The sequence below is a fragment of the Ursus arctos genome, unplaced genomic scaffold (genome assembly GCF_023065955.2).
Source record: "Ursus arctos isolate Adak ecotype North America unplaced genomic scaffold, UrsArc2.0 scaffold_25, whole genome shotgun sequence".
In the NCBI taxonomy this organism is placed as follows: domain Eukaryota; kingdom Metazoa; phylum Chordata; class Mammalia; order Carnivora; family Ursidae; genus Ursus; species Ursus arctos.
In genome coordinates, this window is record NW_026622930.1 from 40,143,084 (window position 1) to 40,157,573 (window position 14,490).

Genomic DNA, 14,490 nt, shown 5'->3' on the forward strand with positions numbered 1-14,490 from the left:
TGCTCTAAAATTCACATGTTTTGTCTAAAATCTGGCTATTTGAAAACAAAAAGGGAATGTAGGAATATTTTATACTTTCTCTACTTTTAACACACTCAGGAAAATGTATGCTTAAAAATCTTTGCCAAACACTTAAACAATAATGACTAGTACATACTTTGAAACTTAATCATGTACCCAGTGCGTAATGTTCAATACAATCCGCAAGGTAGGGGCAGTGATCATGCCCAATATTACAGAGGAGAAAACAGGTTTAGAGAGGCTAGCTAAACTTCTTAAGGTCATACAACGAATAATTGGCAGAGCTTGGACTTGAATTCAGCACTAACACCAAAGCCCATGCTCTAAACAACTACATTATGTCAGAAAACCAATATACTACAGTCAATCAGCATCTGAATTATCACTGGTCTATAGAATGTTACAGACATTTCCCTGTTTAATCACATGGATTAACCAATTAACTAATTGACATGGAACAATGAGTCAATGTAAAAAAACTGAAAGAGAAATAAATGCCCACATCTAAAAAATGTTGAGCAAATGCAGAACAAAGTTAAGGGGAATATAAGAAAGTAGTTTAGTCAAAATGCCACGGGTTATAGGTGAGACGTGGATCTGGAACCAGAGAGCTCACGTGTTTTCTTTACTAGAAAAGAACATGGACTCCATTCAGTCTTTCAAATGTTTCAGTGATGTATTATTTAATCAATGATACATTCTAAAGAGAACAACTACCTATAAGATTTCTAAAAATTAAAGAAAACAAACAAACTTTGAACAAACAATAGTCTGGATAGCTTGAAAGCACCAGTTTCTACACTTCTTTGGTGTATGTGCAAAATTCCAGGCTCAAAGTCCCCCATGCTATGGGATTTCCTCAAAAGTCAGTCAGTGGGGTTTAAGAGTTAATGACTAATAAGATAATACAAAATGTATCAAATCCTTATAAGAATAAGAGACTTTTGCTGATTTGGGTAGGTATTGAACGCATTCACATGGGTCCCTATAGCAGTAATATATTTTTTAAAAAGATTTTATTTATTTATTTGACAGAGAGAGACAGCCAGCGAGAGAGGGAACACAAGCAGGGGGAGTGGGAGAGGGAGAAGCAGGCTCCCAGCGGAGGAGCCTGATGTGGGGCTCGATCCCATAATGCCGGGATCACGCCCTGAGTCGAAGGCAGACGCTTAACTACTGAGCTACCCAGGTGCCCCAGCAGTAATATTTTTCAATACAATTCTGAGAATGTCTCTTTACTTCCTCTCTCCCTCTCCGCTGCTCCCTCTCCCTCTTCTGTGTGTGTGTGTGTGTGTGTGTGTGTGTGTGCACGCACACGCATATAGTTGTTTCTACTGCTATTATAGTTACTTTGGGGAAAGAGGAGCAGAGAAAGCAAAACCATGATCCTCTGTGCAACATGCTACGTATACCTGGCATGTTCTAAGATTTAATGTTGGTGTTTTTGGCAAGCAAATAAGGAACACTTTAGTAAGAAAATAAGAGAGAACCCTGAAGATCTGAGGGTACTGCCTTTATTATCACATCAGACGTGTTGCAGCGGCGAAATTTCTTCTTAAAGTTAGAGAAAACTATAAAAGCTTCAAAGAGTAGGAAAATAAAAGTTATGGCAGAAAGAAACTAAGTAAAATAACCTTCTAATGAAATATAAATCACTACCTTGGCTTTTGTCATTGTGCGTTATGGAAAAGTAACCAACTGGAGTGTATCCTGAAATACAAAGTCATCTGGAAAGCTTAGTGATTGAATTTAATTTATTTTCTAGAAAGGAAAACAAGGCTACAAAATGGGATGACAGCGCCTTCCTCCCTGGGTCATTAGGAGTAAGTAAGAAAACCACATAAAATGCCTAGCATGAGGCTCCGCACATAATTAGTACTTAGTAATTACAATTTGTCTTCGAGGAGGTAGAAAAGTATAATCTCAAAAAATACAAATGGGTGGATTCATATTTAAATTTCCAGAAGAGGAGTTATGCCAAATCCGCTATGAATTACATAATTTATTACCTTTAAGCTTCTAATTATGAGACAAATTTGAGGAAGACAAAGATTCTATTGACTAGGAAAATAACTTTATTCTTTAGAGATACATACTGAATTATCTAGTATTTAGTATGAGGATGATGTTGGCAATTTACTTAAAAATTCTTAAGCAAAAAAAAAAAATGATGAATATTGGCAAAGTGTCAACAACTTCTAAATCTAAGTGATGAGATTTTGGGCGTTCATTAAGCTATTCCCTCCACCCTTCTGTGTATTTTTGAAAATTTAAATAATGAAAAGTAAAATAGAAGATTAAATGGAGGAACATTTCTACAATTTAGAGGTAGAGAAGGCCTTTCCAAGAATAACAAAGATCTGAAATCATAAAAGAGCAATAACTTAGCCAACCCTAAACTTACAGCTTCTAGATGGTAAGTAACTTTAAAGATGAACAACTGGACAAAAATATCTATACCGTATGAGAGGATTAATTTCCTCACTATATTTTTTATTTGTAAGAGCTCTTTGGACATACCCCAACGGAAAACAGCAAAAGACAGGGGCAGAGAAGTCACAAAGACAGATAATGGCTATTACACATACGAAAATGTGTTTGGTTTCACTAGAAATCAAATAAATTAGAGGTGAGAGTATGAACATTTGACACCGACCAGATTCACAAATATTGAAAAGAAAGAAGCTGCCAATCACAGCTCCATCTTATTGGTGAGGACATAAACCAGACATTTCTGAAGGGCAGTGTGTTCGTGTCCATCAAAATGTTCGATTGCGTATATAGCTTTTCTCAGCAATTCTCTCAAGAAGTTATCTTTCGTGGAAATGAGATTCTTGAGCAATGTGTGTTATGCTGTTTACCGCAATGATATTTATAAAAAGAAAAATTTAAAAAACATGTTAAATGTTCATCAATAACTTAATAGTGTAATATAAATACGACACGATGTTTTATAGGCTTAAAATGATAAAACGAACATCTTCCTGAAAGATACCTATAAGACAGTGATCAATAGGAAAATGCCGCATGTATAGCAAAAGAACCATGTTGGTTTTAAAAAGTTTTTGCATATTGCTTAAGTCTGAGAATGACTGCCAACACTGGCTATCACTTGGAGTACTGATAGTGGGTAATATGTGCTTTGATTTCATATTATGCTGTCTTGTTTGTGCTCTTTCTTAAGTTAAGCATGGCTTGTACTAAGGAAAAATCCCTGTGTCAGTCCCACGTCTTCTGACCTCATCAAGCAACTCCGAGGTTTCTAGGAAGCATCAAGGATACAAACGACGGCGGGCATGGAAGGAGGTAAACGGGAGCCCTGTGTGGGTGCGCGCGCACGCGTGTGTGCGTTTGTTCCGTGGGGTCTCTATCACCGTGGTGGGGGAGCGCAACTGCTTTTTCCTACAGGCTCTTTGGCCCCCACTGCCTCCTGTACCCTGAGTACAGTTGGCGCTCCTTCCAGTGCTCCGGAGCCGTTGATCCTCTCATCTGCTGACCCTACCAGAGCGCAGGCTGCTAGTGTGCGGAGCCGGGGCCTCACACATCTTTGTATTTCAAGAGCTCGGCCCATTGTGATCTCTCAGTAATGTCTGGGGAGTAGAGAATCCGGCGGCTCCAGAGGGGAAGAGGAAGGTGGAACCAGAGAAGGGAAAGCAAAGGGCTAAGTTTTCTCACGTCTGGACCAAAGGGCAGCCTCGGTGGAGACCTAAAGATGCCCATGGTGGGTCGTAAGACTGGGAAAAGAGACCAGGCTTCGGCACAAAAGAAGTCGCTTGGGACTCCAGGCTCGTGTTCGAATTTTTGCCACCGAGTAGCTTCGAGGTCACAGGCAACTTAACTTCCCTAAGCTCATTTGTCAAATTGAGAAAATAGTAGAACTTACCTCCTAGGATTCTTGTGAGTTTTAATTAACTTCTGGAAAGTGTTTTACACAGTGTTTGGCAAGTAAGAAGCTCTCAGTAAACGTCAGCTCTAGGTAACCATATTTGGTGGTAGGGCTGCTCCCTGGCCGCTGAGCAAAACAGATGGCATGCAGAAGTGTAAGGTGCTCCAGTGCCCAGGAATAATGTCGTGGAAGGGAGAAGCAGTTAAGCAAGGCTAAGGAACCAATGTATTCTGCCTGGCTTCTAGACCAGGACTTGGGAAAGGAATAAAAGCAAAGATATTTTTTCACAAGCCCTGAAATTAATAAATATCAACTGGTGCAAACCCGGATATGGTGATATGTAGACTGACAAACAGCAAAAGGGGCTTATTCTTACCCTAGCAGGGTAAGCGTCTGATGGGCCTCAGGAATGCGCTGGCTACCTCATGGAAAACCAACGGTTTCAGATAATGAAGCCACACGGAAACCCTGAGACCTCTAAATGCTACCCATGTGTCTGGTTTTCCCTTTTCCCCAAATAACACTATTCTCGATTTAACTTTTAACATGTATCTGTCTAAAAGACTAAATCACAACATCTCCTCCTTGTGAAATGATTAACCTGGAAAAATCTCACTCTGGGCAATTACATTACTGGATAATTTTTATGTGGCTCCAAGAGCAATGTTTTTCATAGCAAGCCTCAGTGGCTGTGCAAACACATACACACTGTTCTGTTTCCGGTATCTATACCCAATAGGGCAGGAAGAAAAAGGGTCTTTTATATTTTGGCGAATTTGCTCCTCCCAGGGTCTAATCTAGTGTCTGGTTTTGACCTGACACCTCCCTTAGAAGCCACCAAGATATTACTTAATGGTCTTAGAGGCACTCGAGTTTGGGTAGCTCCATCGGGTCCTAACATCAGACAGGGAAGGGTTTACTTACTGGTAGAGATTTTTCACAGACTGTTCAGTGCTAGTCAAGCTGAAATAGGGTCCTTCTCTCTTCGAGTCATCGACCTCCCCTCGGCAGAAGCCCACCCGGGCGGGAAGCTCGAGCTGGACGTTATAAGACTCTTTGGGGCGGGTTCCAAAGAACTGAAGGCCATTGGCAGGGTACAGAAGGAGGGCGTAGGTATCAGACTCATCAGACGCCAAAACTGCCTGGAAAGTGTTCAGCTATGAAAAACAAAAAATAGGAAATATTCTTAATAAAACAAACAAGAAATGAAAAACAAAACAGAATGCAAGCAACGCATCATAAAGTACAAGGGTCTTCCCCCTTCTCAGGATTCCTCCAAATTGCTTTTTTACATTATATTCTTTTCAGTTTCCTCTACAAGTTGTAATTGTGTAAGCTATATTATTATCATAATTCTCTTTTATCATTTACGTTAATACTTGAAATATGTATAGGTAAGAACCACGGGTTCCAAAAATAATGTTTTTAAGGTTTCAAACTTCTCTCATCCAAACCTCTTTAAGAACTAAGAGCAAGTACCAAAATTAGCCAGTATATTCCTACAGCTGCTGCCCTAGTTTACTGCCTTGGGCACTCAGGTGGATCACTCATTCATTCATTCATTCACCTGTTTACTGAATGCCTATGATGGGCAGGCACGGTGTTAGCCATTGGCTGATCAAAACGCCTCCTTACTGTTCTCACAGCCTCCTCTCTTTTTTTCTTTCATCCGCCTTTCATGCCAGCACCTGAGCTATCCGACCCTCCTTTCACAGACCAGGAAACAAGACAAGGGGGCTAACAGATCTGCCTAAGGTCAGGCAGCTAGTACTCGGTGGCAGGCCAGCCAGCTCCAGAGTCCGTGCCCTGCACCACTAGGCCACCCCAACTACTCCGTAGCATCCCATTCAAGGTGGTTTATAACTGCCCCAAGCTTTTTCCCAGGTTTAGATCCACTGCATCTTCATTAGACTATGTCATAGCACCCCCCCACCCCAGCCCTGCCCCTTCCTTTCTGCCATGTACTTTATCGCTTCTGTATTTTTGTTCATGTTTCCCTGTGCTGGGAAACCCTCCTAATCTTCTAATGCCGCCCTTCTGAGATTTTCTGTGATTCCCTGTAGATTTATTTCTGTTCTCTGACCATAACACCTGGTGTTTCTGGTTACCATTCTGGTTACCATCCACCTCATTTTGCCTGGTTAGCTGTTTGTTTGTAAACTCCACTTATTAATAATTCACTTGCACCTTAATTCAGCCCAGTGCCTACGAAGCTACACATTATGCTTGGTGCTGAAGGAATAGGGAGCAAAGGAAGGGAGACTCTGCCTGGGACAGTCTGACACTTAGAACGGCCATGGCTGGAATTCAGGAGAGTTACTGGAGAAGATAGTAGAGGCCAGAGGAGGGTGTGTGAACGTCAGGCTTAGGCTGGGGAGGCGTCACAGAGGTGGCCTGTGAACATTCATAAACACAGGAGGAGCCAAAGCAGACCAGAGTGAGACACCAGGAGTCTGAGTTAGCCGCAAACTCTGCGCCCAGGCCCTCATAAAATCACTCCTTAAGTTCAATTTACTCTTGTATTTTCAGCCAGACACTTTTTGCCTTTACCTATGTAACGCTCTCTCCACCCACACCCCCACATGATCGGTTAGGAGTACTCCTTATTTTATTTTAAAAAGGTATTATATTTAGGACTCTGAGAACTCTTCTCTCACTAGTCCCCCTCTTTTTACAATTTGGTAGGGACCTGGGAGCTATTTATAAATACCACTACTTCCCAATATGTGACTCTTAGAAATCTTATTTACTGGTAAGGGGTATTATCTCTCCATTTCGCTAGACAGACAAAAGTAGGCACAGAGAAGAACATCACATCTTACTAAATAAAACAGCAAACAACAGGAAAGTGTCCTGCATTTTGTTCTGTCCTGGACCCTTCCCCATATGGTGCTCAGACTCTTCCAATGTTTATGCTTCCTTTCAATACTTAATTAAAAAGTATAATTTTGACACTTTGCTGACAGGACACCTCAATTCAGGTGTTAAGTGTTTGTCAAGAAGAAAAGCAGCACACAATTTTCTTTTTGTTCTCTAACATAGAAACACTTACCTTATTTCGCTTTCTTTTTTTCCTTTTTTAAAGATTTATTTTTAAGTAATCTCTACACCCAATATGGGACTCGAACTTACAACCCCAAGATCAAGAGTCACATGGTCTACTGACTGAGCCAGCCAGGCGCCCCTGCTTTCTTTGTTTAAGCTCACACACTTAAAGACGGCAGAGGTGGGGGGCTCATGTATTTGTTATTTTTGCAGTTGTTGACTGTTCATCAGCAAAACTTGACTGTTGCACAAACAAGAGGCAAAGGATGCTTTCTAGAGTTTCTCAAAGCTAGGAAACCATAACTTCTGCCGAGTGTAAGCAAAGCCTGTTCTGCATCATGTCCATACATAATATATATTACATCGTCGATGAACAGTGATTCCATAACATCAGAGTACTCCTTGGTCAGAATCAACAAAGTTTGGCTAGGGAAAGAAAAGTACTTGAGGAAGAGAAAGGACCTGTTGTAACAAGCCAAGCTTTCGAAGCTCCTGGCATTGATTACTTACAACAAATGTAAGATAGGAAGAATCCTGATTCTAAGTTTAGAGAAATTCTGTGAAGATAAGGAGGAGGGGGTACCACAGATTGTGAGGGAACTGAAGGAGATGGGGGAGGAGGGGAGGGAGGGAATAAACAGAGCTGTGAAGGGGAGCGTCTGGCTTCTACTGTGGAGTCTGGGAACTTAGCACTTTATTTTATTCATTCTGTCAGTCAAATTCATTTCGATGAAAATTTATTCGGTGCCTTTTATACGCCATCCCTGAGCCAAGCACTTATTATACAGGTGGCAAGCCTTTATTTAATTTACTTGTCTCTGCTGAAAGAGGCAAAAAGGAGGAGTTTAGATAGAATTTATGATCCCAAAGTACAGGCCAAAAGAGTTTGTTTAAAAACCACCCACACACCAAATGATCATTTTTAAAGTTCTCTCTCTTGGCTCTACAAAATTCTACATCTAACTGTTAAAGAGCACACTTCATGAAGTCCTGAAGGACTCAGCCTCCCAAAGCACTCCTCGACTAGCTTCCAGACCGGAAAGGTCTCCACATTCCCGGAGACGAGCGCCTTTGCAAGAACCGCACGTGCTCTGTCTCTGAAGATAAACCCTCAGATGGGCTGCCAAACCCCACAAAAGGGTCACCGGTTCCCAACTTCCTCAGGATCCCAGGGAGGACAGAGGGGGCCTCCGCGGGAAGAGGAGCAGCACAGAGAGGATCCGGGCCAGCGGTTGCCTTGCTTCAAGGTTTCTGCCATCCTGTTATCCGAAAGAGAGAAAAGCCAGAGTTGTCAGCAGAAACCAGGGTCTGACCCTCTCTTTCAGGTATGGGACATCACCGAGCAATGCTGACTTGACACTCAGCAGACCCAGCCTGATGAATTTCATGCCCCTCCACAAGCTTCTAAATTTGCAATTCATTTAATTAATTTCAGCCATCTGGCCAAGAAACAGAACAGTGCCAGCCTTGTCCCAAACAGGTTTGCCTATAGTGGCTTACAAAAATTACAGTGAAAATGAAGAAGTAGGGTAACTCCTACAGGGGTCACAAAGTTCTCCTTCCCGTCTGCCTTGGGGTCACATGCTCTCCACAGTGGTGGCATCACTGACTTCCAGCCTCCAGGGTTTGGAGTCTGCACTAACCTCCACTCCTTGATATACTGCTCCATCCCCCAGCATCTGCAGCTCACTGTCAAAGGCACGATCTCCTCTCATTCATTTGTATGCCCTAAATCATACAGATCCTGCCCAAAACTCAAACATCTGTGCTCTAGTCTCAATGTGACATCCTTCCTGACACTTAGTCTTTAGCATTTCATTAGCAAACTTAAGCATTTCATTAACCAATTTCCATATATGTCTCTATTCAGTACATCTTCATAGCTATATTTTAGCCCTCAGGTTAAACGTTTTCGGAGAGACCCCAGACCTCCCCTCTTCTGGACTTGAGCTCCAGAAGTCAAAAAGCTACAACAAAGTCGTTCTTTTACCTCTCATTCTCTCTGCGGATTCACCCCCCTCCATCAACAACAATCATCCTTTGAAACAAGTCAACACGGTTTAGGCCTCCGAGGGGCAACCTTCCGCTCGTGTTGTGTGACTGGCTCCACGACTCCCCTCATCCATGTCTCCCGCCTCAGCTCTTTCAGTCTGCTCCCAGGACAAGGCCTTACTCAGAACAATTTCTCCTTCCGCCTCATTCTCAAGATCCATGCTTTCCATCCTTTTGGCTCAACTTAAATTCCAGGTCAACAAAACATCCCCCATATCACACAGATTTGTGTGGCCCAGTTCTCCATAACTCCCATTTCTCAAACAACAAAACAATTCTCCCCCGCCCCCAAAAACCAAAGCTGAAGTAAACACGAGTCCTCTTTATGTCTCCGTCAAGTTCTCTGAAGGTCAATACCATGACTTCTTTGCCCCATAAGGTACCTATGACAGATGAGGAGTCTCAGATTAATTGAACTGATAAACACTATTTGTTTTTTTTTTTTAAGAGAGCCAGCGTAACGCACACCCCCCCACCCCCCACCCCGCCGCACCCCGGCAAGCCAGGGGGAGGGAGAGAATCTTAAGCAGGCTCCACGTCCAAGGCTCCCAACACGGCAGATCTCAACGACTTTGAGACCAGGACCTGAGCCAAAATCAAGAGTCGGACACTTAACAAACTGAGCCTCCGAGGCAACCCCTATTTCTTCACTTCTTTTAATTTGCAGTTACAATTTGCCATTCCTGCCACATCAGATACAACATCCTGTCATACCCACCATGAATATCCATGGAGAGAAAGGGCAGCAACTGAAACAGTTTCAAATGGTGAAGATGCCATTCTTCTGATATCTTCAAGTTTCCAGTAACTTTGCAACATAGGGTTAGTGTGTCAAGGTTTAAGAAAGCCACGTAGAACTCACACAGCCCTTCAGGCAAGGCAGATCACTGTTTGCCAGAATCTATCTCCAAAGAACTATTAAAATAAAAACTCAAATCACAGGGCTCTTTAAAGTATGCAGAAGAACCTTCAATGTGGGTAATTGAAAAAACATCCTCTCTCCAAACAGAACCCTTATCTCCTTTCAAAAGGAAACAAATTCTGAAGCCAACTCAGCATATGGCAATGTCTGAAGAATGATTTTAACTAGAAAAGTAAGAGTGATGGAATCTACAAATCTTCCTATACTTCTCACCCAAAAGAAACTAGACAGAAGTTGTAGTTCAGAAAACCTAGTATTTAAAGACTTCTTAGGCAAAGGCCTTACATCCCAGTGTCTTTACAAAATAGAGAAATTTAAAAACCAGAATCTGTTCCTATCAAGCCAACACAGAGGAACACAGATTGACTGAGCATTCACACCCACTAGGTCTAAAAGAATACAATGACTACTTAAAAATGTCACCCTACTTAAAAGTGCCACCTTAGTTAATTCTGACAACAATCCTGTAAGGTAGGCATTGCTCCCCCATTTTACAGGTTAGGAAATAAGAATGGGGCTGAGTCATTGCTTCCAAAGTCACTGAATAACCTTCTGTAATGCACGTCTTCATTCAAAATCTTTTTATATCGTCATGGTCTTCACAACCACCCTGAAAGTTGCGTGAAAGGGTGGTATTTCCATGCTACAGATGAAATTGAAACAATAATTAACAAAGTCACCTTGTCTGTATTGTAATTTTTGGTTTCAAATAAGCTGTAAAAAATGGAATCTTAAAGCTCTAGTGTAATTTCGCCATCCCAGCACTTCTGTGCAACTGTTCATCTCCAATTCATCCCACTCAACTCAGCTTCATCCTTGTTCTGTTGAAAAAGTAAAACAGATGCAGCTGAATTCTCTTCAGAGCATCAGAATACTAATTTGGAAGTAATAAGGTATCAACAGCATCCTTGGCAGCCAATTTCATTGCAAGTTCATTCTTCCTTTGAATGAAATATGATTCCAAATACTCTTCTGATACTAAGAGCACATCAAGCTTTATTGGAAGCCTTTAGAAAAAGCACAATTATTATGTCCACCTACATCACTTGAGCCAAGAAAATGGGTCTTGCATGAAAAATGTGGGTTAAAAGCAATAAAAAAACCCAGGGCGCCTGGTTGGCTCAGTTGGTACAGCATGCGACTCCTGATCTTGGGCTTGTGAGTTCAAGCCCCATGTTGGGTGTAAAGATTACTTAAAAATAAAGGCAAAAAAAAAAACTAAGAATCAAGAAATGTATACTCTAAACCTGCCTTTGCCTCACTAAGAGCACAATTCACAACAATTGCATTATCTTCTATTTGCCATTATCTGTGAAATGCAAACAATAATTCTTGTTGTACTTATCTCATAGGATTGCTGTAGAAAGACAGTATGATAAAATAATTGTTTTAAGAATTAACTAGATGGCTTGAGTAAACAACATATATAATGATTGTTTTAGTAGTCTTTCCTTTGAGTCGTTACCTTCTCAATACAGACAAAAAGAACTCTGGGGGGAGAGGGGGTAGAAATCCAATCCCTTGCTTAAAATCCTTCAAAACCTACCCACTGCCAAAGAAACAAATCCAAACTCCCACAGAGCATGATCTGTCCCCACCCCATGGCTTTTTCATCCTCATGCCCAACCACCCTTCCTATTCAGTAATGCACCACACGGAAGGTGCAAAACACAGTACACTTTACAGCACGCGGGTGTACATCACATGCTATTTCTTCTGAGACTGTTCCACTGTGCTCAACTCAGATTCAAAGCTACTTCCTCATTATAACCTTCCCAGATTGAGTCTCCTAACCAGGAAGGTGCCGAGTTAGTCTTCTTAAGTGAAGATGCTATTACATTTATCATATTGAACATAATCAAAGTCCCCACTAAACTATGAGGTCCTTACGAGCAAAGAGTATTTCCTTTCACTGTGTCTATACCAGTTCTGAACCATAGTAAGTGTGCAAAACCAGTTTGCTGGATAAATAAATCTTAACTACATTTACATATAAATTGCTTATACACACACTTATATGCATATGCCACATATAAGATACATGTTTACAAAAAAAGACTGGCAGAAAACACAATAATGTATTAGCAGTGGTCACCTCTGGTTGGTGGAATTATAAATAATGTTTATATTCTTATTTTCTAATTTTCTAAGTTTTCTATGATAGGTATGTTATATTTAATTTTATTTTACTTTTTAAGATTTATTTACTTATTTTAGAGAGCGCACAAGTTGGGGGAGGGGCGGAGGGAAAGAGAGGGGAAGCAGACTCCCTGCTGAGTGGGGAGCTGCTGCCAGGCTTAATCTCAGGACTCTGAGATCACAACCTGAGCGGAAATCAAGAGTCCATTGCTCAACCAACTGAGCCACCAAGCCTCTAATTTTAAATAAGTTCTTAAAACTTGTATACAAAAATGAATGAATGAGTGAATGAATTAATTCAACATGATGAGGAGCCTTATCTTATTCATCTTTCTCCAACCCTCCACCTAGCCCAATGCCCTGCACAAAGGAAATACCCAATATATTTGTTTGAATTGAATGTATTCTGTTGAATTGAATAACTGAAATGTCAAACCACATCTGTAAAACAAAGTTAATAAACAAAACTAAATGCTGCCTGACAAAAAATGAATGTCAAAAAAAATCACAATTCAAATATCTTTTATTTCTAGATCTTCTTAGAATAGCTTTTTGGGAATATTTCTCTTACAGAATACAAAACAAAATGGCCACCATCTTGAACTACTTAGTGAGAGCAGGCAGGCTGCTTAATCTTTCAGGGAGGGTATGTGCCATCTTTCTATAGCTAAGAAACAACTATGATGAGTCAAATAAAGATAAATTCTAGGAGTTTCGGCCCCTTGAGAATGAAATTTTAGATTCAGGTCTTATTTCACAGGAGGAAGCCCTTACCTATTCCAGGATTGAGGCAGGTCCCCATTTGCCAAGCCACCCTGGTCCCAACTGATGTCCATTAGGAGTACTTTAAATGTTGCTGCCAAGCCTTAAGACTGGGAGCTCAGATTGTTTACCTTCTCAGGTAGACACTTTAAAACAAATAGAGGACAGTCTCCTGTAAACCACGGAGCATGTAAACTGATGTCTGCAGAGTAACTTGGCAAAAGCTATCAAGAACCTCATAAAAAGTGGATCCTCTCTGACCCACCAGTTCCACTTCCCGGAATATCAAGTAAGGACATGTGGAAAGACTTAGCTAAAAAAAAAAAAAAAGAAAAAAAAAAAAGTGCTTCACAAAATTATTTATAACGATGAAAAATTGGAAATAACCTTAATGACCACTGGACACAGTGGTAAATTCACTGGGTAGAATATTATGCAGATATTATAAATGATGTTGTAGAAACATATTTAGTGACACTGAAACATATTTACAATACACTACCGAGTGAAAAAAATAGTTTACAAAACAGTATGTGCAGTGCCAACCCATTAGTGTTAATGGACAGTGACGGATAAATAGATAGTAATAGGAAAAAAAACCTCTGGAAGATACAAATGAAAATGTTTAACAGTGATTATCTTTGAGTGGTAGGAAAATGAGTGGTTGTTCTTTTTTAAATTGCCTGTATTTGCTGATGTTTTCCTTCGATGAACATATAATTAGAAATAATTCTTGTATACTTAGAGGGGATTCCAAAAATCAACAACCAGACAGTGAACTGCCTTGTGTTCTGAGGGCCTTCCGCATCTGCACTGGGGCCCTCACACCCGACCCTTGCTAGAAGTAGCCGCTCTCAGACCCTTAGAGGACGCCTGGAGAAAACAGCCTTCTTCACCTCCAAGCCACGTCAGCCCTGGTGCCTCCAAACGGCACAGCAGGTTCAGCACGAGAGCGGACTCCGAAGAAACTCCAAGCCACGCCCTGGGTTCCAGCCCAGAATTCAAACCCATCCCTCCATTGGCTCGGCGGCCAAGCACCCCCGGTCGGTTACCTCTTCTGAGGGCGGCACGCGGCTGCTGGCCTCCTCGTAGGCGCCCACCTGCTCCCAGGTGGCCAGGAAGGCGTGGGTGGGGGTGAAGCGCGCCGCGGTGCGCGGGAAGCCGGCGCGCACGTAGCGGGCGGCCAGGCCCAGCACCGCCAGGGACGTGTCTTCACGGTACAGGACCTGGCCCCTGCCCCGGCTCGTGTCGATGTCCGCCAGGAAGGGAGCGATGGCCGGAAAGTCTGTGGGGAAATCATCGTCCACGTACTGGGTCTCCCTAGGGAAGTCCTGAGTGGAGATGATACCGTTGGTGCCCACCTGTGGAACAGAGGGACAAAAGGTGACGGTCGTGTACGAGGCAGGAGGCCCTCGGGCGGCCACCACAGGTCCAAATGTGCGCGCCCACCCTGCTACGCACGGAGGGAAGGGAACCGCCTGGGGCTTGAAGCTGCCCCTTCCCTACCCACGGGGAACCGGACTCCTTCAGGACGACCAGCGCAACTTCAGCCGGCGCCCCGCCCGCCCTCCCTACCCCACAGCGCGGTGCGATAAGTCCAGGAGCCCTAAAACTCCCGGCTCACGTATCTTCTCACTCCCGGCATAACGCTGGAGAAAACCTC

The 14,490-nt window shown here is 42.3% G+C and overlaps 1 protein-coding gene across 4 annotated transcripts in view; it reads right to left on the reverse strand.

Moving 5' to 3' along the window:
* The window catches only part of NID2 (nidogen 2), a 59,436-nt gene that overhangs the window by 44,114 nt on the left and 832 nt on the right, over window positions 1-14,490 (reverse strand). For all 4 annotated transcript variants that reach the window (XM_026480390.4, XM_026480388.4, XM_026480391.4 and 1 more), the window contains exons 2-3: window positions 13,880-14,188; window positions 4,832-5,064 (exon numbers count right to left, since the gene is read on the reverse strand). In XM_026480390.4, the coding sequence (XP_026336175.2) occupies window positions 4,832-5,064; window positions 13,880-14,188 (542 nt within the window). The remainder of the gene's footprint in view (window positions 1-4,831; window positions 5,065-13,879; window positions 14,189-14,490) is intronic.